This window comes from Parus major, chromosome 6, assembly GCF_001522545.3.
Source record: "Parus major isolate Abel chromosome 6, Parus_major1.1, whole genome shotgun sequence".
Taxonomy (NCBI): domain Eukaryota; kingdom Metazoa; phylum Chordata; class Aves; order Passeriformes; family Paridae; genus Parus; species Parus major.
The window spans coordinates 17,089,338-17,117,150 of NC_031775.1; the positions used below are offsets into that span (position 1 = coordinate 17,089,338).

The 27,813-nt window shown below is 34.9% G+C and overlaps 1 protein-coding gene across 1 annotated transcript in view; it reads right to left on the reverse strand.

Annotated features, from left to right (window-relative positions):
- ADGRA1 (adhesion G protein-coupled receptor A1) overlaps positions 1–27,813 on the reverse strand; it is a 258,887-nt gene that overhangs the window by 107,409 nt on the left and 123,665 nt on the right. Inside the window, exons 7-12 of the mRNA XM_015633408.3 lie at positions 26,586–26,799; positions 14,737–14,901; positions 11,208–11,406; positions 9,844–9,993; positions 6,779–6,940; positions 4,173–4,388 (exon numbers count right to left, since the gene is read on the reverse strand). Coding sequence (XP_015488894.1) covers positions 4,173–4,388; positions 6,779–6,940; positions 9,844–9,993; positions 11,208–11,406; positions 14,737–14,901; positions 26,586–26,799 — 1,106 coding nt within the window. The remainder of the gene's footprint in view (positions 1–4,172; positions 4,389–6,778; positions 6,941–9,843; positions 9,994–11,207; positions 11,407–14,736; positions 14,902–26,585; positions 26,800–27,813) is intronic.

Below are 27,813 nucleotides of genomic sequence, written 5' to 3' on the forward strand. Positions count from 1 at the left end.
TTTTGTTGGATGGTATTTTCTTAATATGATGTATGTGGTTACTGAATATTTCAGTGTGAATGTTCTCAAGAAGACTGAAAAGTATTTGTATTTATTGTAGCATGGAACGGAAGAAGATCTGGAGTGGGGAACGTTTAGTCTGATAGACTGAACCAGAAAAATCAATAATAGCTATCTTTTGTGGAAGTTACAGGAAGTATATTCATTTTGTATTACATTTCTCACAAATTCTATACATTGTTTGAACTCTGAACTTCCTGACCTGATCTGCATGCATCAAAAAAATTCTGTACACATGCATTCTGTAACTGGGAAAAGGTATCCTAAAATGGATGAGCAACCTCACGATAGCAGCAAAATAATTTTCCCCTTCACGATTCCTCTTTGGACTTTTAGGTCTGTGTTTTACCCTACTCTTGTCAATTGGTGGAAATCTTTAAGTTCTTTTCTCCATTCCTGGTAACTTTTACCTACGAATTTACCATTATGTATACATTACATCTATAGTCTGACAATCAAAATTTATTTTATGCAAGACAAAATCTTTTCTTACATAGATTGTATATTTTCCAATATGTATCTGAGACAAGAGTATTTCTAAAATTGTATAATAGCTCAACATGGTACGTGCAAGTAATCATAGGATTTTGTCAATGCACTTTAGGATTTGTTTTTGTGGCTAGCATGTCTGGTACCAATTTAACTTTTACCATTTTATCACACAGGCACTACCTGTAATACAACCTGACAAACCCAAAGGTCACTCTGGCTCAGGGCAGAGAAGAAATAAACAGAATTGAAAAGCTGAATGGAATGCATGGAGACTATAATGAAGAATTCAGAAGTCAGGGACTACATGTGAAATATACATTACTGAAATTTCAAAACCTCACTTCCAATTCATTTGTGTGTCAGGAGAATAATTAAAGGTAAGAATAGACTTCTCATTTGACAAGCATTTTCAGTGAAGCTGGAACTATAAATTACGTTAAGAAAATACTTTCTTTAAAGTCAAAGCACAAAGAAACAAACTTACAGTCCACCATAAACTGCACATTTCGTAACCATAGTACAGGAAGTTTAAAGGTTCATTCCATACTGAAGGAATTTTACTGAGGGTCAGAGGGTGGGTTAACTGTCCAAGTGATTATCCCTGCACACTGGAGATATTTTGCAGAATCAGGTTGGAACAGAGATTAGGTTCCAAGTATGCTTCAGGTGTGGCATCAAACAAGAACCAGACACTGGATTCATATTGAATGGCACTAAAATTCCATGAACTGTTCTCACATTGTCTGAGTTCAAATGTTACATCAGCCTGGTTGGTGTGTGATCAGCACATCATTGTTGTGACATCCTTAGAGCACAGACAGTTCATGGGACAGAATTGTGCCTCAGGAGTATTCCTGGGATAGGATCTCAGTCTAGAGACCCAGGGTGGGACAATCCCATTAAAGCTTCTTAAACAGAGAGGAAAACAACCAGTGTGTCAAAATACTGTAACAGAAATTTAGAATATATATTTGCCTTTTTTTTCCCCACCCAGCAGAGTCCAGTCAGGCAGCAAAAATGGGATCTAAGAGAAGGCATTTGGCTCTAAGTCCTATCAGAGAAAATTTCTGATCTGCAACAGTGATAAGTGATTCTTTTCAAACTTGCAGCTGGCTACAGTCAGAATTAGATTTAAAGACAAACAATTGCATATCAAACTACAAAAAGTATTTTAATTTAGGGTATCTGAAAACACTGCAAATTGGTCTATAAATATATTTGAACATAAGTGGATACAGATATTTTTTAACATGAATGTCCCAAACTTCTCTGAATGGTGGATCAATTTCAGTGTCTTCTAAATTATTTAATTTTCAAAGTCTATTATTTTTTAACTGTTTTATACTTATTTATTTAAATTTTGATATTTCTTAACCTTCTGGGGATGTTCTACCCCTTAATTACCAGATCAGGATAATTTATGTACAGAAAACCACAGTCTAAAAATGTATCCATTTCCTAGCATTGCCATGAAATATCACTTTGGATAGTTACAAAAGCTTTGATGGCATTCACAAGAAAGCTTGTGCTCACCTATATCAGCCTTATCCCCTCTACTGCCCACATTTTGCTTCATAAAGATTCAATTTTTTAATTGATTTTAATTGAATTTTTATTAGAAGTTAATTAAATTTGTGATTACCATGTCTACTTGGTAATTTTAATTAGATGTTTTTTCTTCTTCATTATTAATCCTGTGCTAGACAGAGAGTAAGAGTAATTTCAGCATCTAAGATGAAGTTCTAAAGGTCAGCTATAATAAAAGAAGCAATCCTGACCTCTATCACAAATTTTCTGTTTTCCTGAACTTTGAATAGCACAATCAAGTAGGTTTACCTCCAATGAGCAAATATAGAAATGATTTTGCTAGTGGATGATGATAAAGAATCTCATTTTCTGTTATTCTACATATCATCTCTTCAACAGTGAAGAAATGTAACCAATTTCAGAATTAATTAAGGGAGGGCTTAGCCTAAAACTTTCAGAGAGCAGTGAACGAGAACTTGTTTTCAGGATTCAGTTAAAGGTATAGATCCAGTCTGCTTACTCCCCTACCACATTTAAAGCCTGAGTACACCATCATGTTAAAACATAAAGCCATGTAACTAACATTTAGCTGAGTCTATAATCTCCTGTACCATGCTCTTACAATCTTCACAAATTCATATACAGGTGATAACTAGAGATCCACCTAATAAAGTCACTTCCATCAGAACACATGTATTAATTACATGCACCAAAATGGCTTTGTATGGGAATAAGCTCATGTGCTCCTGGCTTCTTTGTATCATCAGTAGAATTTCCCTTCTCTATATTGTATGAGGTTCACAGAATATAAGGAAAGATTTTACTGAGATCATTATGATGACATTCTGATAACATTTTAGGAAGGGGCTTCAAATAACTGATCCAACTTACTCTACATATTTGACAAGTGTTTGCCAATAAACAGATTCATTTACTAAAAATATTGCTACTCATTTTCTGAAGACATACAAAATATATTGGTGGAGCTAATAAAGAAAACTTTCCCATTCTTGTAACCCCAGCTACGTATTTCTATATCAATAATACTATCCCATACAATTCAGAATGCTCCAGGGTTGCTTCTTGAAGAACTCTTGTATCTTTTAGATCTCTGACACTTGGTTTTCACCTTATGGATGGCAAACTCATTTCTTTTCAGAGAAACCTTTCTTTTTCATATAGACAGACATGTTAAAAGGTGTTCAGAGACAAAAATAAGCTCCATTAAAGGAAACAAATTTAACCTAATCTTCCATTATTAAGATGACTCCTTTCAGCAGAAGATCCTGGGAGCACAAAGTACCAAATAATTGGCTGCATGGTCCATACAGAATAAAATGCACCAAACTTCAATCGAAATACTAATCAGGTTCAATTAACCAGTAATATTGTTCAGAAAAGCATCATTTTGTCATAGTAAATATTTTAAGAAATAAGCCTATTAAACTGAGATTCAATTGAAGGATAACAAAAATTCAGCACTAATACTTAAATTTAATAACATGCTCAGCCAAATACAAAATTCCATTTCCTGCTAGATCAAAATTTAATTGTTACACTTCATTATTTGATAATGACAGTGTATTCTATTAAAAGGCTTATTTACCATTTTCTTCAGCTACTGCTCAAAAAATCCAGCAAAACAGTCTTCTTCAGCATAAAGTCCAGAAGATAGTGCAATATTATTTATGAAAGTAAAGTTAATTCCCCTAAAATATCATCTCTGCAATGTAAAACCCTGTGAGAGTGCATCACTAACACAAGTATTTCCATTTTAAACAGCTTGTTTACACATAGAAATGTTTGCAGAACTGGACTCAGAGATAGAAAGAACAAGACATTCATTCATCTCTATTCACATCCTGCATTCTGCCTGATTATATTAATGGAATGTTCATTAGCACAACAAAATATGCTTCACCCAATACACCAGTTTAAGCCCACTTACACTTTGAAATTATTAACAAGTTTACAGTTCTAACAGCACATAAAATATGCGTTTTATAAATCAGTATTCTGCCTAAAGGTGCTACTGAAAACACTAAATAAATAAAAAAACCAGATAACTTAAATTCATAACTGTACTGACTTACCCTTGTAGACGAATTCACCAAAGAACCATCCAGATTGCCAGTGTTGCATTTGAAATTCAAATATAGATCAGGATTGTGATCTGCTTCCCATCTTCCCAAATCAGGAGTCACTGACTTGTCTGAGTTTGCAGATATTTTCTGGTAGGCAGTGCACGTCATTCCTGTGAAACTGGATGGCTTGATCATGAAGGCTTCCAGAGCAATATTACGAGATACCTGTTAAAACATCGAGAATAGTTATGTCACAAACTCATTAACCATATTTGTAATATTGTATGTGCATTGTGTACTCACTGCATATACTCAATAGAGGATTGTGCATGTATACACACACACACACAGAGATATATATATTTATACACACACACACACACATATATATATATACACATATATATGTAACCTTGGGGTGAGAAAGAAAACAGAACATTTAAAAATATGATACAGGATTCTACAGCATAACAGCTTTGCTTCTATCTTTCTTTCTGAGATATCTATAGATATAGACACAGATATAGATATGGACAGATAGATATATAGCTATAGGTACGTTTCTATTAGTTACATTAGTTATTATTATATCAGTTTTGCAATTCCATCATTATCAGCTTCAATGGAATCTGGAATTAAAGTAGTAGAATTATGAAGTGAATTTGCAACACCAGGCCTAAGAACCATTTAAAAAATGAGTAAGGATGTGCTTTGTACCTAAGAAATGAAACAGGAACCTTGTTAGCTATTTAGTGGCTGAGTGTTTTCACAGCTCTTGCTCTATGAGAACACTGAACATGACTGAATGGTTCAATACAACACCATGTTACAGGTACATTTACGACCTACCCTTCAGCAAAGTGAAATGTATGGAGATGGAGACTGCAGCAGAGTGCAGAGATGCATCTCTGCCCTTAAACTAGCATTTTTATTTCATCACAAGCCCGTGCATGAGACAAACAGCTCGTGTTACCACAGGTGGACTGCCTCAGACTGGTCCCACACTGATAGGACTAGGTGGTTTGTGCTTCCAGGCACAGATTGTTTAGTGTTCTGTGGATCTGGCAGTGCTGGATTAATGCAGACTCAATGATCTTAATGGTCTTTGACCACCTAAATGATTCTATGATTCAATGTTATATGGCTGACACAGTTTATAGAGTTTCTTTTTTTTTGCCTTTGGAACTGAACTAGAAACTATTGACTACCTAAGCCGTGGGTGTTTTATTTGCTGTTTTCTAAAATAAAGAAAGCAGATGCAATTTCTGTGAGACAGTTTCCTGGCCGGCCTCCCAAAGGAACAGACATGTTTGTTATGGCGTAAGATGACACCAGAAATACCCCACAGCTTTTGTTTATTTACAAATTGCACTCAACAGTAAACTACTTCTCCTACAGAAAACCACAAGAAGCTAAAAGATAAAGCATGGCAAAACAGTTAGTGACACATATCTAAGTCTGAGTACATAGAATTACTCTTTTCAGTAATGTCAACGTCTTCCTGAAGCAATGACAGGGAAAAAACCTCAACCTTTGTAACTTGACATTTGAAAAGGAAGACAAGTATAAAACAACAGAGCCCTCCTAGCTGTCATATTGCAAAATACTTCTAAAAGTTTCTTTATTTTCACTACGCATTTAATATAAATACTTTTAGCAAATTTGATTCTTTCATGTAAATGAGAATTAAATAAAAAACTTCCTTTAAGAAACATCCAATATGTTTTTCTCCCTGTTTGAAACACTGCTTTTCTAAAAACATACAGTGAACAAACTAAGGCTATTATGTTATTTGGCTTCCTCTATAATTCACTTCAGTCTATATTTTTTTTTATTTTTTATATTTTATTTTTTATACATTTTTCCTGTGATTGACTCTGTACCTGAACTCACGTTTAAATAGTGTTTATTTTAAATGCAGTAACAATTAAGAAAAGATAAAGGCTGTTTAAAAGCAAGCAACCAAACAAACTAACCCAAGGAATGATAAGGCTTTAAAGTATTTATCTAAACTTCTGAAAGGATAACTTTCAAGTTTCTGATTGAGATGTATTTCTGCTGTTTAGATGTTGAAGCTGACAAGAAGACAAAGTCTCCAAACGACAACCTCTCAGTATCCAAGCGACACACTTGTGTAGGTGGAGGACAAGGAGTAAAAAAATAAATTCTATCAGGTTTTTGCTTCTAAAAACACTAAAACTAATCCCAAATTAATAATGTTTAGGACATGTTAGACCTTTGTTAATCATGTGCTAAATACTTTAATCAATAGTTGTCCAGCAGCCTCTTGGTAAGGTGTATTAAAATCTTCCAACTACAAGGATCTTGTTGTCTTTTATTGTCTGACATGTTGCTGTCACTCAGCTTGGACCTTTCAAAATAAAGCCATATACTATAGTAGCTTTAAAAATAGAAACTGAATGAATAGTAACAACATTAGAAAGATATTGTTGTCAAGATATCACAAGATATATTGTCACAATAAATACAACTGATCAAAGAAAACCACTTTCAAATACCATTGGTAATATTAAAAAAAAATATTTTGGCCTTGCAAATAGAATTCAAGACAAAAAAAAAATCTTTCCAAAATGTTTTGTAATTTTTTTAATTACCTTTGATATAACTTGAACCTTGCTGGTCAGTATTTGACTTGCAATCTGTTCCACACATCGTACAATCCTGGTGCAGGCTTTGTCTTCCTTTTGAGCCATCCACAGCACGTGGTCATCCACCAGCATGATATTGCTGGCAATCTCAATAAGAGCATCCCCAATCTGGAAGACAAAAAAATCAAATCAAAACAAAAAAAGGAAATTGTCTGTAAAACTCAAAAAGCAAGAAAAGAACAGATAAGGGTACAAATGAAGGCAGGCACCTTATTTCTCTTGGTAACCATCATTGAAAGGCAGTTTTGATTTTATTAAAAATTTTAAATGGACTGAAAAATAAAACCAAGAAAGGAAAAGTGCAACTCACATCAAGGAAGAGCTTTTTAATTCACAACTTGAAAGCTTATCTTCTAGATAAACCAGACAAATTGAGTCATCTCATCTCAATAAATAGAATTCCAGAATTATCACCCTTTTTCTTAAACTAATTAAAATTGGCCATGCCCTTCTAAAGAACTGCTTCATATTCAATCAAAGAACTTTGAAGGGAGGGCTGGGGGTAAGGAAAAAAAAAGAGAAGGGAAATATATTTGAAACACATCTTTGTTACAGACATAGTGGAGTAAATTTGAGATAGAGCTCAGGTGCTGATACAAATTTAGATCATCTCATTAGCCACAGCTTTGATAGTTTTAATCCAAAGTATCCTAATCCAAATTAACAATCCTTGTTTCGCCAGGTGACATTTTACAGATTTTGGTAACTGTGTGTTTGAAATTTTATTAGTAGTTACATTTAGAAATAAATATCACTGTGAATATCTTCGTAATTATTTTAAGCTGGAATAAAAATGCTTGCTTTTTAAAATTCAAAAACTTAATTTGAGTAAAATTTCAAAGTTAACATGACCACGTTACCAATATTTTTGAAGGCAAAGATATGGAAAAGATATTCCCTGTTGTCACAAATAAACCTGAATAAAATGTATGTAGAAGAGAAAAAGCAACTGAGAAATATTGCTAAAGAAAAGTTCAAGAAGCCAAAAAGTCACACTAATAGAAACAGAAAAAAAAAAAAGCAAATACACAGATGATTTGGTGGAAAGGAAAATAGAAATTCAGTAATGGTGAAAAAGATTAAAAAGATATGACCTTAAGTCTGCATTTTCAATAAAAAATACAGAACTTTCACATGCATTGCAAAGGAAACAAATAATAAGACTATATGTGAAATTTTATGTGACTGTTCATGAAATATTGAATCTATTTTTGAGAACATAATTACTAGATAATTCTAGATGGCTTTTGACAATGTGACAGAGTTATTGATAAAATGAATAATAATGAATCACATTAAGAGTGATTTATGAGAAACTATAAAAGCAAACAGCAATCAGCTAGGCAGTAACTTACTGAGGACAGAACAATAGTCTATAAATATACAAAAGGAGAGAAATAAGAAAAGGAAGTAATTTATACTATAATTAAAGGCATTAATGAAGAGTAAAGGCATGTCATTGAAAATACAAAAATTTGGGCCATTATGTGTGTTCCTGACAAAAACTGTAGTGTGTTGCAAACACGTCCCTTGTGCAGCTGTTGAGCCTCTCTCGTTTCAGAGGCCAACCACCAGATGGGACAAAGCACCTTTATCTTCTGTAAAAAAGGAATTACCCCATGTGGAATGGGATGCACATCCCAGAGAAAAGGTACAGAAACTGTATTAGTTTAGCATGAATGTTTTAGAAAATATTTTGAAAAATTTCATTTTAATTGATATCTAATGGATTTATGTAATTGTAGTTTTGGCTGATAAACAATTCCAAACGAATTCCCTTGTATTAAATAGAGTTCAGTCCTATTTATAATTACAAGTGCAGCCTCATGCGTGAAGCCATCAACACTTAAATTTCAGAGGTGTTTTTGTACCTTGTGAGTGAGAGTTAAGAAATGGGTGCTAGTCAAGAGCTCAGTGAATGAGGACTCTATTTGGCAAACTTGAGAGAGGTAAACAGGTAAAAATTATGAGAAATGTTATAAATCAAGAAAATAAGGGATTACTTAATCAGAGATGTAGACAAAAGTAATGGAGACAGAGATGTTTTGATGCAAAAAGAAAGCAGAAACTAAATCCTATTTGAAAGGTGGAAGAAGTCAATTAAAAGATTAGAGATGGTGCTCAGCTTTAATGGAAAATGCATCAGCTGCTAGAAAAATAGAGGCTTTATGACAAATCGAGCTGTTTCTTTTGAATATCAGATTTTTGTTTTGTCAGAAAGCAGTAAGATCTTATCAGGATTCTGAGCTGAAATAAAGTTGCAGCTTTGAACCTGATTCTTGGAGCGCACTTAATAATATATTTTGGATCAAATGCATAATATTTGGCACTAAAATATTAACTGTTACAGTTCCCAGAGCCAGAATGGAATGAACACTGCCAAACCAAAACAAAATGTCATGTGGTCAAAAAATACAGTTTATGGAATCTTTATGCAAACAGTTGCTCTGAAAATTAGCAGTAAAAAAAAAATACCATGAACATTTCTGCTCTCTGTAAACCTATTTTTATCATAGGGTTTGCATAATTCTGATTCAATTTTCCTGCAAAAATGGCATACATAATGCTAGAAGTTTCTGTACCAAGTTACACATAAAGACATTATCTTTTCTTTTCTTTACAAAAAGTGATACCTCCTTTCAAAATCCAGTGAAAACCTGCTGATGAAATGGAGAAAACAAAAGAAGCATGTGCAGCTCCAGTGGCCAGAGTCCATTCTAACACATTAGACATGGTAGAAATTAAACTTCAAAATAAAATTAAATAAGTGGCTCATTAAAAAAACTGGTTTTATTCCTAAGCAGCAATGCCCTTGTCATCAGAGAAGAAGAAGACATAGTTTCCTTTTTGGCACAAAGAGACACATCACAGTTTATGCAGAACATTTGCAATCAGCAATCAGTTTTAGAAGCTACTCTTCAGTGTCTGCCCGCATACATTAAGAACAGGGCCATATGTGAAGACTTTACTACTAAGTGATACTTTTGTTCAGCATAGAGAAGATATCTTACATCTTCAACTTCATCCACGAAGACAATTAGCTTTTCCATTATATAAGCCAAATATATTACATCCATTTTATCCGCAAAGAGGGAAGCACCTCTTGTGTAGGCTGTCAGCTGGCGAGAAAACTCCAGCACGGTTGTCAAATTGATGTGCATCTGAAAAAACATCAGAATTCTTAGTCTTAATAAATCAGCTTCATTCTCTTTAAAAACTGGAGATCACATCCATTGGTATACTGCCTGCCATAATTTCACATGGATTTGTGGGCACCAGCATGCCATGGATATACATTTAGGGACATAAGAATGTATCTTCAGCCTTAGGTCTTAGATTTCATTGCTGTTATCTGAAGATGCCATCAGAACAGACCAACAAATGTTGAAGATTTTTGTCTACTTTTTCTAGATTGTAACTATCTGGCCTCATAAAATATACCAAACTACTAACCTTGCCTTGCCTCCATCTCTAGACCCTCATGGAAACAGCAGTGTCAGCAAGGGTTCCTATACACAGTGGTAGATGGCAGGAGAACAAGGGAAGCTGAGACTGGCTTTGAAGAAAACCTTTCCTGTAGAGTAGTCAGGTATTTGAACAGGTTAACCCCAAGAAATTGTGCAGCCTCCATCCTCAGAGGTTATAAAGTCCTGAGTGTCTAAAGCCCTGAGGAACCCAGCCTCTCCTCATTGCTTACAGGAGAACAGACTGGATTTTAGACATCTTCCTAATTATTTTAATACCCTGTAATTGCAATGGCTCTCTTAATTTATGAATCCATTTGAAAACAAACTTTCTATGGTCTTATCTAGTACTACTGATATTAGCAGGGAAGAAACAGAAAATTTTAAAATTATTATGTCAGTTACACATCTGGGCCATCTTCCACAGTGTTTCATGTTATGCTCTTTTTTCTGGGTAATTTCTATCCATCTACTTTTTTATCTCATCCTTTTACTTAGCCATAAGAAACAGTATAAGTACTGCTTTTTTGAAGACATCAAAAAGGTATTCCAAAGAGGAAAGGCACTTCAGCTGATATGGGGACTCCACGAGAAATTAACATCTTTATGGAAAAATACGAGAGGAAGGAAAGTCAAGCACTGATCACCCTGTCAGCATTACTACTAATCATGTAGACTCTAAGCACTTAATGGATAAAAATATTTAGATAAAGGTAATAAATGCTGTGTACTTGCTCCTACTACAGCTTCCAACTACCAAAGAAACAAATGGTTCTCTTTCAAGTAAAGCATTTTGTTAAAAGTTCATCTGTCCCAAACTTGTGGCTGAACCGACATTTCTTGCAATCTATTCAACAAGATTAGCACTAGAGAAGGGGAGCCTTTGATTTCAAAATGCAAAACCAACACACCTGACTAAAAGCATGAAGAACTTGAGTTATTTCTTGTGAATAAGGACATTCAGAGTAGTTTTCTTCATCCCAGCGCCCAGTTCGGTTACATTTCCGCCACGCCTTAGCCTCTTCCGAGCCTTTGTGAAACGCAACGGAGTTAAAGGAATACTGGAGACAGGGGTGGTAAGCAGTTATCCCAGCCAAAGTTTTGGGCCACCTATAAACAGCATGACAGTAAAAATAAAAATGCAAAAGGCAACTTACAATATAGATATATATATATATATATAACAATATATAACCATATACAACTATGTAAAATGATGTGTGAGAAAAAAAGGCTATTTTAACTTTTACTTCATATGGTTTTATAATGAATTACTCTGTTTTCTTGGAAAATGTCAGAATTATACAGGTTCAAGTCAGGCTGGTCACACATTCATTCTGTGTTAATTCCAGGAAGGTGTTTAGTGTAAGGAAAAAGGTATGGTTGGTGTTTTTACTACATTAATGTTTGCAGACTGCAAAGAGCAGAGCAGTAAGTTCATGAACCAAGAAACAAAACAAAACAGAAGAAAAACCCCTATTACTAAATGCTCTTAAAAATAAGTGCTCAAAATGTACCTGACAATCTCTGCTTTGCATTTTGATTCACCACTAAAAAGCCTTGAAAAACAAAAAGCCCTGAATGTCTCAGAGAAAAATGAACAAGATTTCATGTGTCATAAAGGAGGAAGGAACTAGCCCTCAAAAATTAGCTATTTGGCTATACATGATTTATATAGTATGATTCCAAAACAGTCTTTGAAAAGAAACTAAATCAAGAGCAGCCAGACTTATTCTATTTAACTGATGGGTTTATTATGAAACACAATTTTTTTATATATTTGCTGCATTCCCTAGAATGGCACAACTGGATATATTTCTACAGATACCAAAATCTATTGTCATTTACAACTCAGTGTGGACATAGGATCAGGTAATTGGGAGAAATCTAAGGAAACCACAAGCATATCATCAGCAAGTCAGCAGGTGTGGGAAGGATATGGTTCTTTAATTGCACTGATGAAATGTGTGAAGCCAATAAATCACAAAAATATTCTGCCTTTCAATGAAATTACAGCTTGGCAATCAACCTTCCCTCAAACAAATGTATTAGCTCCTCTCGGTTACACAATGCACATTCAACTGCATAATTACATAATATACAGAAAGGTTTGGGTTATAAAAGTTTTCTTCATTTCAAAGAAAAGCTAAGAAGAAAAATACTTTTCTTTTTCACAGCTGTCACTGAAATAATTCAATTTGTGATGGAAAAAAAAGTTGATAAAAAATAGATCATGAAAAGAGCTTCCCCAAAAAATCAAAATATGTACAGTAGCATATAGAGCATATAGTAGCACAGAGGCAGTTTTTGCCTCTTGGATGAAATATTACTTTTAGTAAAACATTTGCATTGTCACAGCGAGCAGAACCTGGCCTTTATGACTAGGAATGATAGCATGTTACAACATTATCATTTGCTTTTCAGAATACACTTACAGCATTCCATAAAACAGCAACAACAAAAAGTAAAATATGGCCATGATAGAGAAAACCTCTTGGTACAAAAGGCCAGTCCATTCTGACTCTCAGTGCCTAATTCTTGCTGCAGTTGTGCAATTATAAATACCACCTAGGCTGGACAACTGAAATAGCCACACTCCCCTAACAGTTGATGCTTTCTTTCCCTTTCTTTTGCCCAATAAAAGAATCATTCTTTCTAGTTCTGCCTTTGTGGTTCAGTTCTTTCTACTTACATACTTGTTATGTTACCAAAACTTCAAAGACCTTTGTAAGAAAACTTGCTGGTGTGAAAGCTCCTTCTCTGAGGATAAATCTTTGGAATGATTTCAAGCAGTAATACTGAGTTTGAGCCTGATAAATTCTCTACAATTTTAAATTCACTCTCTCAAGTGCCAACAGAACCTATGGACTCAGCATCCTTTTGATGTACATTTTAAAAATAAATTTATAAGATTTCTAGGAAGATGATCAATAGGTTGAGAAATATCCACTCCTGTTCTTTTGATTTATATAAAATGACAAATATGCCCCTAGTGTTAGTTTGTGCAGCCTGAAGATTTTTATATATATCTATTTATGGAGAAAAATATGTAATTTTAAGGCAAGAACATGAACTTCATAGAGTTGTCGTCTAAAAGATTCAGTATGAGTTTTCTGATAAGAAAACATTTTTTAAAAGATCCAATTAAAAGTTATTTTAGCATATCCACTTTTAAAAAACACAATTCCAGTTTTTGTGATGACAAAAAATTTTTATAGCTAAGATTGTCAAAGGTCTCTAATGAATTTTAATCCATATATACATACATACATACATATATATATATGTATATATATAGCCTCAGCAATGTTCCCTCAGTGAAAGAAGCAGACTCACTGGTACTGAGGTTAACACATAATAAAATAGCTTTGTAGTAAAAGAGAACAGATTATTTGAGTAGGTTTTTATTTCCACTTCTTTCTAATTCAATCCTTTACTTTTATTCAAACACAAGAAATAGCACAAAAAGCCTTTGGGAAAGTTTTAAAGATAACCTAAAAATAAACAGAGGCTTTCAGGTCAGAAATATTTGCAGAAAGTTCTGCTATTTAAAAGAATCTTCCTTCCTCATCTACTTTCCTTTCATTATCTATTCAAGCTGAATTCTCATTATAATTCATTTGGTAACAAATCACTGTCTTGATTTCTCAATGGGATTGCCATCATACATCAGTCTTATTGTCAAGCAGGTTTTGTTTAAGAGCTTTGTGCATATCATTGGTGCATTTTAGAGCTGACTGAAAACAATGCCAAATTCCACAGAAACCTTTTCTTCTGATTAAAATGATTAAAATTTTAAAAAGCCCCACCACCATATATAGATAAAAGTAATGATGGAGAAAGAACTACATTTGGTCTACAAAATTTTGCAGACTCCTAAGATTTAGCAAGACAGGTGTACTTTGTAAGCATGTGATATATTGGTAGAACTGTGTGTCCTTAAACTCACCTCATTCAATTTGTTTTACTAAATAGTTTTATTTTCTATTTTGATTCTCTTCAGTGAAATGTTTTTCTAAGAGTCTCATGTCATTTGTTACCTCTAATCTCAGCTGAAGAAAGCTATCAGAACCAGAACAGATTTAAAAAGTAAAGCACTGAAGTAATAAACTTCTAATGCTTTAATGCAGTGTTATCATTTTCTACAAACACCAAGAAAAATTTTGAACCTTCTCTCATGTACCTAATTTCTTAAAAAATTTCCATAATGCATAGAGAGGAATGAGAAGATTTTCTGACTTCCACAAACCACTGCTTCTCTTGAAGCACTAGGTCCCATTTCCCACCAAAATCATACAAAGCTCCTCCTTCCTACCATATTACTAAAAATGACAACTAACACAAGTGATTTGTAACTGACTCTGAAGTGTCAGGTAAGCATGAATATGGTCTGTATCTACATAAATATATGAAACATACTCCAAAGCCAGAAAGTCATACCTGAAATCTCCCTTGTTGTTAATAACTCTTTCTGCAGGGCAGTAGGGTGCAGCTGTTTCAAGTACCACAATTTCTACTTGCTTAGTGCTATTTCCGTAGGAATTCTTGACTAGACATTCCCAATCTCCAGTTGCATCAATGTCAATACTGGATAGGATAAGTTCACTAAAAAATAAAAGATCCATCATTGTATACACTTAATTACACAGATAACATGTCACTGGTTTTCTGGCATTAACTAATTTTCAGAGACTTTTTATGAAAATATCAGAAGGGGGTTTGGTCTATGATTATCAGAGGGACAGAGAGTATCTAAGTGGTAGTGAGCTCTTAGCAGCACAAATTTTTATTGACTACTCAGGTTGCAACAAGTTATAACACAAATCATCACAAAGAATATCAACTATTTATCAAAGTCTGTTCTTTCCCCAGGTATTACAGAATATTTTGCCTAACCAAACACTTGAAAGTCAGGAATGCATTTGAAGTTGACCACACCACCAACGCACAGAGAATGGGTTTTGCCCTCAGCTGTGGTTACAGCTCTGTGGCATTTCAGCAGCAGAACCTGGCACTCTGCTCCCAGGGGTAGAATGCTATTCATTTCCTCCAACTCTGCAGATGTCATAGACCAAAAATAATGCTAGCTACCACATTTTAAGAAGGTAACATATTATATCTTAAATCTGCCATTGGGCTAGAAATAAATTTTATTACAGTTTTATAAAAACTACCACCTTTGAAGTAGTTGGGAGAGGAAAAGAAGTAGCATTTATCTGAAATATTTACTTTGCTTTACAGAAATTGCCTGCCTTTGAATATGCCTTGTGGTTTAGACAATTTGAAATTATGTGGGAAGGAAGGCAGTAGGGGGAGAAAGAGAGAGAATGTACATTATAAAAACGGAAGGACTGAATTAAAAGTTAATAAAATTCTTTCAAATCTCTATTTGAAATAAAATCTTAAAAATTTTACTTGTAACCTTTCGCAGTTTTAGGTAGAGGCTGTAATTTTGGAAGATGTTTTTCTCAAGAACCTACTACAGAACTGCTATCTGGGTCCTCAGAAAACAAGTAAACCACAGTAAACAGTCTTTGTTTTAAGTTAGTTCTTTCTGAATTTTTGCATAGTTCTCCAGCTATTCAGTGAAACTTATTTTTAAAAAGTAACTTAAAAATTTTCACATTATTCCTATTTATGACGGCTTTGAACTCCAAGTGCCTTGTAACCCCCAATATCATTTTTACAATGAATTCTAACATATTTTTATAGCAAAAAATATAGAAAAAGCATTTCTAAACGTTCTCAGAGAGTAGCTCAGTATTTTAATGTCAATAGAAGCAACTGTTCTCTTAAGAAGTCTCAGGTGAATAGCCCAGTAACAGCAGCCTCTTAGCTAATTTTTAATACATCTTTTTGCATTCAGGGAGAAGTACTTCAGTGAAATTAGCCAGTTTAACAATGTTTTAATTAAATGATGTATTTTATATGTCACAACAATCTCACATCATCTTCATAGACAGTTGAGAAAGATCATATTTCTAGAGCTTATAAAATCAATTATACCTAAAAGTTTTTCACTGAAAAAAAGGCAGCGGATATATTCAGTTGTGGCATCAAGACACGGAAACTTCACAAATTAATAGAATGTATGATAGTTCTGCTAATATTTTGATATATTTTCTAGAAAATATCTACAGTCATTGTTAATAATATAAATTTGTTAAAATTTGAAACCATGGTGATAGATAAATACTGTATTTCAGCTTATTATAAATTTTACAAGTAATCAGTATGCAGATACATAAAGGGTACATTTTCCATTTATTTAAACTGCTGAAATGTGTTCTGATGTAAACTTATCTGCTGCTTAACAGGTCTCCTGTCAGTAGATGAAGTTTCCCAAACTCAGAGACAAATATTTACTGATACATCAGCCTTGTTTCTCATAGAAACACAATACAAGAACACTGGTTCAAATTATCGCAAAAGACAAGTCTCTCCTCACATTCACACTTTTAATCTTCTATTGCCCTTTCTTCAAATGGTGATAAAAAACAGCCAGAATAGGTTTATGCAATGTAATGACTAGATCATGAAATTGTTTTTTGAATTGCCATCTGGCTACTGTAAATGATGCATTCATTTATATTCCTCTTGGAATATTTTGATAGCAAGCCCAATGGTGAAACTGTTCATTTACTTACCATCTGGATATGACAAATGATAAATTGATCTTATACCTCTGGAGAATTTGGGGGACTGAATTAAAAAAAAAAAAAAAAGTCTTTTAATACTCAAAAAAAGCAGTCATCTTGATCCTTTAGCATTTTCTCCACTTATAATCCTTGGAGACTTTGACTTCACAGTCCTGGCAGGCCAGAAGGAAAGGGTGGGCCTTTCTTGGATATAGAATTTTAAGACTCTGTTTCATAAAGTTTTCTGGTAGGGCAGTACATATTTTAAGTCTTGGCATGGTTACATAAACACTCCCAGAGATTCTCACTTGTAGTCAAAAGACATTCTTGATCTCTCTTGGCAATGGCAACAAGTCTTGGTTAAAGGTGAGAACTGTCCCATAACCTGAGGACATGGCAGGACTCTGATTTAGGAGACTGATTTTGACAAAACCACAAAAGAATTAAGAGAGGATGGCTGCTTTGGCTGTATTCTTTTCTTGCCTATGTCATCTCACAGGAGCTAATAAACATCAGGCCACAAATGCAACAATCTTGCCCCTGCTACACAGCTTTCCTAAGGATGGAGTATGAGTCAACAAGCATTCCTACGCCCTTCTGCATTAGCAATCACATCCCACTCCTCAGCAGTGTGACAGTTGCCACTTTTCATGGAAATTTTGACTTCCAGGATGAGAAGAAATGGCCTCAAGTTGCAGCAGAGGGAAAGTTTAGATTAGCTATTAGAAAAAGGGTGGTCTGGCATTGGAACAGGCTTCCCAGGAGAATTGTGAGATCACCTCCCAGGCAGTGCTCAAAATACCATGTGGGTGTGGCACCTGGGGATATTGTTTAGTGGTGAACTCTTGGACTTGAACACTTAAACCTTAGAGGTTTTTTCAAACCTTAACAATTCTGTGGTATTCTATGACGATGCAGTGAAGTCAGACATTCATGGGATGGTAGCAAGGCTAACTGAATATGAAGATTGCTGCCTGATGAGAGAAGGATGACTAGCAGGCTTTTCTCAAGTTTCCCTTTGAAATCATAGTGACCTTCTCAGTAAAAACATTGAGAGGAAGAAAGAGAATATACATGATTGCTCTTTGTACTGGGAAATTTCACGCATGGTAGAATTCCTTTCTACAAATGTGATGACTGACATATTGAAAAATTAATTAAAATGTACAGCTGATGCAATTGAATGAAAAAGTTGTATAATATTCAACAGAAGCCCGTGGCATTTGTCATTATAAAGAGAGGAACCATAATACAAGCGGAAGCCATAGTCATGTAATCAAGTAACCTGTGACAATAGAGTTCTATTTGAGGCATAGTTTTGCATTGCTACAGCTATGCATAACTAATTAGACAATCAGAAGTAGGTCTCATTATGCAAAGTTACTCAGCCATGTCCTGAAGAAGTACTATAGCGACATTTACTGCACGCCCCAGCAGTCATTTGCATGCCAGGAAACAAAGTAACAAATAAAGAAGAGACTTTAACACCATATTTTGATTGGCTTTCCACCAGAAATACTTTAAAGTCTGACTTGAGTTTCTGTAAGATATAGGAAGAACCAACTGGTCTTCCTGCAGGAAAACAAAAATTAATTACTTAAACACAGGACATGTTTAGGTTTTCTCATTTTCTTCTTCAGACAGATAAATAGCTAATGTGTTCCCACAGTTCAGCCAGAAGGTCTGCATAACATGCTTCCAATCCATACCACCTTAAATTATTAAAACTAACATGCAATTTAAAAACTGAGTGTTGGTCTCCAGAGTACGCTGCTGCCTGGAATACAGCCTTTCACAAGGGACACAAGGTTAAAACATGGAAAATGAAGAGAGAATCTGTAAATCAAGGCACTTGTCTGAACTCAAATTGCTAGTCTGATCTCTCTGACAAAATTAGTTATTTACCCTTGAAAGAAACAGCTTTAGAAGGCTGATGGCCTTTGAAGTAAACTTGTGTCCAAGCAACAGCAAGAAAAAAGGAAGATGAAAGTTGGTATTCACTTTGTGCAAGATGTCTAGCAAGTATTTTCAGGTGTAATCAATTTCTCATACACAGAGGTAATGCAATAGACATGATTTTTTGTCTTTTGATTGCATATAAAAACAAAGCTTAACTTACCATTTAATATCATCTGTAGGTACCCAAGAAATGTATTGTGCTATAACATACTTTTTTTTCTATAATTTATCTTACTTTTTCACATGCTAGAGCCAAGAAAAGAGTTGGAAAGGACCTAGATTTAATAACAATATATTGACAGGAAAAAAACAAAACAGAGGGGAAAAAACCCCCAACAAACCAAACAAAAACCTACTTCCAAAATAGGAGGAAAGAGCTGTATGTCAGGTATAAAACCATCTCACTTTATTTCCTTTGTATTGCTCAAATTACTTCAACTGAAAGGCAGATGTTCAAAAATACTGTCACGGGCTGATATCCATTTGCTGCCCAACAGTCAGCAGTGAGATATGGTTTCTATAGGTGGATATCAGAGTCCCTGTGACTTACATGCCATTAATTTCTTTCACAAAATTGAGCAAGCAAACACTATTAATATTAGAGTGACTCTACCAAACCATCTTCAGATACTACACCAGAAACCTAAACATCTCTACATCATATCACAACATGTTGGCTTTGTTGTATGAGCTCATTCTCACTCTTTGAGCTTGTCAGATAAAGACAATCAGCTGCTCTTCTGCACTGAAGGGCATACATAAAGATTTCTGTATTTATCTTCAAACTCCCACAGTCCTGGAGTCAATGCATGGCAGTCTAGCTAGCTGAGAATGTAAGAGGGGTGAGAAAAAGAAAAGGATCAACAGCTCTAGAGACCCAAAACTTTCTCCTGCCAGACAAACCTTCAGACAGCTGGCAGGTCTGTGGTAGCACAGGGCCATTAAGCTATCTGAATAGAGCACACCTGGGCCAGGGCTCATTTAAAGAACTTCACAAATCAGTTGTCTGTCACTCAGCTGCTCTGTCAGTTGGTGAAAGGTTTAGGGATGCTCAGATGTGTTTATTGTTATTAATTTTGTTCTACCTGCAGGCTGATGGACTGCAGGATGGATACAACTGCAGTCTTGCAGGGAAATGGTGCTACACATGCTGTATGCCTTTCATCTCCCCTTAAGTAGCCTGGATGCTGGAATGTTGTATTCAGGGGAAGCTTTATTGCATTAGCATAACTCCTGTGATCTGTACACTATCACAGATTCTTAGACAAAAATAACACCAATCAGACCAATAGCCACAACTGTATAAAAAGCTTTCAAAGTAAAATATTTCCCAGATGACTCAGAAGTGTTAATCTGCGTATGACAATTCTTGATTATTTGATTACAAGCCACTGGGACCAGCAAAAAAAAAACCAAAACAATCACAAAACCCTGAAACAACACACAAAAGGAAACCAATACTCTACTAAAATAATTTTACAATTTCAAATTATTTGTCAAATGCATGTTACTTTAACATGATAAAAATGCAGAAATTAATTACCCAATAAATACTTTATGGGCTGGCTGATATGTTAGGGTTAGAATACTAACCTGTTTTACTGGCAAGAAATTTGGAAAGATCTAAAATGAAGGTAGGACATAGCAGTTTCCTATGTCAGAACTTCAGCAACGATCTCAGTTCTTTCTCAGTATTTGGTCTATCTCCTACAGTGTAAACTGTAATTTGTAATGGCCAGGAGCCACCCAATCACAATACCATAAACAATTAAATATAGGGTGTATTTAATCCTGCAGGGAGGAAAAGGAGTGCAAAGGACCTATTTTCATGGAATTCCAGTGTGTTAATGGGAATATGCCCTACAATACATTCTCAATGTACATTCAATGTTCTACATTGAACAGATCGAAACAGCTGCTGTTTTCATATTTCTAGAAAGTGTTTGTTTGAAGAAATTGTTGCCTCACAGTATTTAGGGTGGTTCACCTGGCACCAGATTCTGGATGTATATCATAAATGCTCTGGTAATGCTCACATTTGGTTCACAGATTTACAAACTCCTGCCTGGACTCAGAGAAAACGTATAATTATACCTAACATTGATGTTGACAGGAAAAGTACTTTAGAAAAATCCAGCCCTGAGATGTTGACTCCAAACTGCTGCTACAGTGCAGCCAGATCTCAGCTGTGCAGCTGCAGCTGTTTGAAGGGCCACATTAAAATCATTCTGGCCTTAAAAAGTCAAGGCAAAACCCTCTGATTCTCCCTTATGGGGATAAAGCATCAATTTTTGTTCTTACTACTGAACATTTCAGTGTTGTGGCTGGATGGACCCATATATAGCTGCTGGATATAAGCAGAGATGGAAGTGAGAGGTCAAAATTTAGTGCAAGGCATCTTCCTAAGCTGGTCTCAACACCAAAGAAAGTATATTTTTGTAACATTCTTCAAGGACTCCATCAAAATGTTGTTATAGTTCCAACTTACTATTTTTCTAGAGTATTTTAATTCTATCAGCCTTTTTTTTTTTTTTGTGAAAATACCTATTTTTCAATCATGGTTCAATGAGCACTTATCCAAATTAAGTCTACAGGTTTTATGACAAAACATAACTCATTGGTAATAGTCTATTACTTTAATGGCAGAGGGTGTTGTAGTTGCTGCTTTTGTTTTTCATTGTATTAGTCTCTCCACAGGTTATATTTTAAAATATTCTTCACACTGATTAGTAGTAAAACTGTCATTGACTTTTATTCAGGTAATTGCAATATTTTTAGATAAAAGACCTGAGTTTAATTAATCTTCCAAATTAATTCTCATGAAGGTACTCTTAATCTCACATAATGAAACCTTTACCCTGGGCATTTAATAATATTCTGCAATAATTTAAAATATTATCTTCCTATCTGATATATGAGAACACTGCTGGTGAAGTAGCATCTATCAGTTGCCCTTTTCTGCCTCCAGTGCCTGAAATGAGTCACAGACCATTGTCTACAGGGTTTAAAGTGACCCCAAAATAATACAGAAATATTGATTTACAATTTAAACTGTTATTTTGCTTCATTTGTTTCCTAACTCCTTGACAGCTAAAGTTCAAACAAGGTCAAGTAGGTAAATCAAAAATACCAGCACTGAACAATTTCTGCTTATCTCCCTGGATTTCTCAGTATGACCCATAGCTGCTCCTCTCCAAAATACTCATGACAGCAGAACACTAAGTGATCATAAAATACCTGCATTTGTGAATCAAATCACTTGGATCTGTTCTAATCTTGTTAATCTTGTGCAGTCTCCAATATTCTGCCATAATTTGGTACATATCTGAACATTCAGTCAAGTATCCAACCTACCAACATCCTTATCAGGGTTTTTCAGACTCTTTTTTTACCTAGGACCAGTTCAAACCGCTGCTGCTTGCTTTGTATCTTTTCCAGATGTATTCCACCCAAACTGCTAACAAAGTTTAGGGATCACCTGGATCATTTCATGCCTTCAGTTTCTGCCTTTCACACACAAGTTCTGGAAGCATTTTGTTCTTTCTTATATGAAGTGTCTGCCTGGATCTCAAACTTGCCATGATGCCACCTGTCTTCTGGAATCAATTTTCTTTTTCTAATCATTCATATCTTAAACAATCTTTATTCTTCTACTGAAACTGTCTCAATCAAACTCCTAATTCTTTACTAATATCTGCTGTGATAATTTAAAACAGTAAAAAAGTATTGATTGGACGCAACCTCCTGTTTGGTAACGTAATTTATGATCAAGAGCTTTAACCCACAACATTTGAATTGTTTGAATTTTTTTGGTAACTTTGCTATTACAAGTGAACCATGATTTGAATTTCTTCTTTCTTCTGTACATTTTAGAGATTTTCACATAATCTTATACCTCTCATCTCAAACATTACTATTTATTTAATTGTTTACTTGGCAGTGGCTACTGTCACAATGTAAAGAAGCAGTTAGAGAATTAAAAAAAGCAGATTCTTAAACTGACTTTTTTTTTTTAATTAAAAGACCCCCACAAAATAAAGTGGCTTTGTCAACTGTTTTTAGAAGACTGAGATACTTAGGATGGACTATAATAGAAAAACACAATTTTCAGGGGATCAAAATTCAGTCCTAAAGGTCTGAATTCCAGTGGCAAATCTATCTATGCAACAAAAATTACATCTGAAAACAACTTTAGATCCTAGCACCTGTTAGCCTAGGTTTAGCTGAGGGCATGTTGGTTTCCCCAGCTGTAGCTCTCCTTTTTATGGGTTCTTAACTTTCTTCACAGTTTAATGTTTTCAGAAGGAGCACTTGTGAACTCGAATGGTCCCAGAGCAGCTATTACAGCTGTCGGGGCATCAGCACTGTTAAACACTCTACACAAGTATTTACAGAATAGAAGTAAAAAGACTTAAAAAATTGTCATTATATTCTTTGTGGTAAATAAGAAACTTCTTGGAAATTAAAGTAACTCTGCCATTGAGGAGTTTTTTGGTTCATAGAACTAAAATAATTCCCTTTTCTAGTTTACTGTTCTAATAACTGTCCCGCTGGCTTCTCCAAGAACTGAAAGGGAACAGTGGGGAAGCTGGAAAAGATACTGCTCTGCAGAGAATCCTACATGACCTTCCCTCTATGTGGCTTCAGGGATATCACAGAATCAGAATGTGTTGAGTTAGAATTACTGCTTATTATTAAACTGATACAGTATTCCAGGTTAAAGAAATTAGCCTGTCTTCATGGAAGCACCATTAACAAATCCATCTAAAGCCATTCACAAATGATAGGAAATTAGTCCCACATCATATGTATATTTTCCTATATGACTATGACATTTGTACACAGGCATAATGACAGAAAATTAAACAGCAGCAAAATCAAATATTATTATCATTGGCAAGAAATGATAAATGCAAGCTAGCAGCAGAATTGAAAACACCTTTTCAAGATCTCCTGTAAGGGAATACTCCTTGCCAAGAAAAATGTCATAGACCGGAATACAGTTCAAAACTTTAGTTTAATTATTGTAACAAAAATATTTATTTTAGTTTATTCTGCTTTATCATCGGAGACAAAAAATACACATTTGGATATTTTATCCTTCTACTGTGCCAGTTAATAAAACACAAGGGCTTAGCATGATATTTGTGTTGTAAATCCATGTCCAGAAATATCTGGAACTACCCAATAAAATAACCACCTAAAAATGTTTGAATAAGCAGCTTTTGGAGCATGACTACACCTCTTTGTTCAAAACCAGCTATAGAAGTCTTTAAATTGCTAAGTAGCACAGGCCAAAGTCTGTCCTTTAGAGCAATTACAGAAAGCCACAGACAGGGGACATTTGCTGTAAAGACTAGGTATGCAAAGGCAAAATGTGATACTGTAAGAACTGATTTCAGGTTACCTTTATTTTTAGTCCAAATCACACACTTAACATTTGATAGCCTCAGGGAGGCACAGTCTTTCTGATGTTTCTGTGCCTTGTACAACCATGGTTTAGCCTTAAGAACTATCACAAATTAGTGTGTAATAGCATGTAACAAGCATACTAATACATGCTATTGTATCATGTAACAAGCATGCTATTACATATTATTTTGTTATGATAATGATTATATAAATTAAGATATAGTGTTCATAGTCATAAAGATGGGATTAAAATTAAGAAATGCTGAAGATAATTTTAACAGCCACAACGCTGCCAATCTTTTCTTATTTTTAACAATACATATCTTCGTGTTTAAAAAAAAATTATTTCAAAGTCGTACAGTTTTTACAATAGGTTCTGAAGTATGTCTTTAATAAGTTAATTCTGATCAGCACCTAGATCAAGGCAGAGGCACAGCTGCTGGAGTATTAACATTTTTGGCTGGATTAGGACTATGCTCCATGGTAAATGCAGTGTTGATGCCCTTCTATATTATGAAGTGCCATGTGTAGTGCAAGTAAGTGAGGAATTAAAATGTTGCATGCTTTTAAACAGCTGTTTAAGCACTTTGAGTTTTATTCAAGAATATTTTGTCTTATTTTAACAGTCTGTATCGCATAACTTGGGCAAGTCAGAGTATTTTTCCAGTCTGTAACAGTAAAAGTGATGGTGCATTTAAAGAACATTTTTTCTGAATAGATGTGCATACTGCACATTCCAGGGCATACTGCACCATCAGCATCAAGGTCACCTATTAAATGGCACAGTGGGCAAACGAGGTAGGCAGGAGATGAACCATCCTTATTAAAATATGCTATGCAAGACAATGGTTTTTATTTTACAGTCTGGAAAAAAAGAAGCAATGTAAGGTAAAAATCAATCAAGCTACTTACAGCTTTTTAAAAGGGATAGCAATTTCAAAAACTATTTTAGACTATTTTAGTTTATTGCTATGCTTTACAAATTGCTTAAACAGTGCAAAATATAATTCAGTTGGAAAACATAATGAGGTGATTAACAGCATGTCTTTTAATTTTGATATAATGGAAATAGGAAGATCGTGCTTTAATTTAAGTGACTCGGCAGTTATATAATAGCTCATGCACTTGGCATTACTGTACTAATTGGTCTAATAGTCCTTTTCATTGATATTAGAAGAAAGCCAGTAGCTGTGAGGATAGGTCAGATCTGTGCCTCTAGATCTACAGGACTCCAAAAGGGGTCAAATAATCAGTGGGTAGATGAAATTAATAAAGCCAGAAGTCCCCAGTGGACAGGATTTAATTTGACTTCCTTCACAACTTCTATTTGATAGTTCAAGAAGCATTTCAGGTCAATTATATTAATAGAAACTGTTTGAGTGAAAAGATGTTAATGATTATCCAGAGCTAATTAGCATAGCTATTTTCACTCCATCTTCTACAAAGAGAAAGGCAGAACATGCACACAGAATCAGACTCTCATTTTGATCAATGATGGAAACTGGCAGAGGACAAAAGGATGTGTGCAACAACTTAGCAGCTTTTAGTGACAAGCCAATACTCTGTGATGAAACCCAAAAATAAACACTGAAATTTATAATTTATTAAATAATGTTTAACAGGAAAACCGAAGCAAAACTGGAACATTACAGTCACTGCCAAATAATTAGTTTCTGCTTCCTTTATATAAGCCTACTCCATTCCTCTTGCACTTTTCACATCAGCAAGTGCATCTGTAGATCTCTGTATCTCTCAAGCACAAAGGCACAGAGATGGTAGAAGTCACAGAAAATTGATAAATATTTAATAAGAAACAAAAAGATTACTTAACTAATGAATATAGGATATAGCATATTGGAACCTACAAAAACTAATCGAAGCCTTTTCAATTAATAGTTCTTCATAGGTCCATCACTCAGACTTCTAGATGGTTCCATGAAGAAGCAGCTGGGCTGTAAGTCACTCTCATATGCTACAGAAGCTTTTATTGTTTTCTTGTTTTTTCATGTTTCTTCTCATGGTTTACTGCATAACAAACCATTTTTATCCATTTCAAACCATATATGATCAAATGTAGACACTTACACACAAAAAGTACAATTTGGAATCACAGCCAATCATAGCCATGAAAATCCTCTACCTCTGTGCTCAGATTCAAGCACGCAACTGAATTGCTTCAAATTAAATAACTCCTGATGCACTTTTTCATGAGGCTCGCTGCAAGTGTCCAGTCTGCTCCCCTTGCCTGCAAGCCTGGCTACCACGAGAGGTGTGTGTTACCGTGTAATCAAGCAGCAGTCGTGAATGATGCTGTCCTCCACGAAGATGCCGCTCTGTTCGTCGGTTTCCATCAGGCGCCCCGCGTGGTACCAGTGCACTTGGGTGGTGTTGTCCACGTAGGTTGCAGTACACTGAAAAGGCAAGCGGTCCCCATGGAAAACCACCTGTCTTTGTGATGGGATCAGCTCGAAGAGAGGAAGTTCCAGAGGCCCAGCTGCAGGGAAAACAAAGCAAAAGTAGAAACAAAAATTCACAATTAATTCCTCTCTTATGAATATTGTAAAGTGAACTAACTGTACACAATTCTAGCTCCTTACATCTTCATGTGAAAATGCTGACATAAGAGGTATGACCACTAAGTACCCACTGCAGTATGATCATGTTACGACCTCTAGAGATCACATTTTCTTCACTGGTGTGAGCCCGGAAAAACACAGGATTACAAGAATATCTACAGAAAATGAGCTTCATGAAACAGGTCACAGAATGGATGAGGTTGGAAGGAATCTTTTGGGATACTCCAGCCCAGCCTCCTCCTCAAGGCAGGATGCTTTACTATACAAGAGTACAGAATAAGAAAGTGATTCTTCCAATAAGAGAAAAAATACAGCTATTAATATAGGCTCAGTTAACATTTATAAGACCACTTCACTGCCAGTAGAGGAAATGCCCACTGTGCTCCAGAACAGAACTTACTGTCTAAAGAGCCCAAACTACTTCATATGCCTGAGATTTGGATAATAACAAGACTAATAATAGTTAAACTTCCCCCTTAAGTTCAACTGTCCCCACGACTTGTCATTTCCTGTTCCTTCTGCCTATTCCACAAGTCATCTCTACTCTCTAGATAATTACTTAACATTAAATATTTATCTAAGAAGCTCTTTTTATCTGTTTAAAAATGAACACTTTTTACCATATTTTTAAAATGAACTTTATCTCTTGAAGCTCTTTCCCAGAAACCCCCCAGTAATGAGAATACTGCCCATTCTTAGCAGGCTATTACAAAAAAAAACAAACAACAGCTCACATAATCACAAACCCAAATGCCTAAAGACAATTTTTAAAAAAAAATTGCAAATTTGGAAAGTATGTACATTTTTGGCGCTGATGAAAGTCTGCTATTTCACAGATCTGAGAGTGATTGAAGGCCATTTTCCTCAATCCTAAAATCTCCCTGGAGACTGCATCTCTAGACAATATATGTTTTCTTCTCTTTTTATCTCAA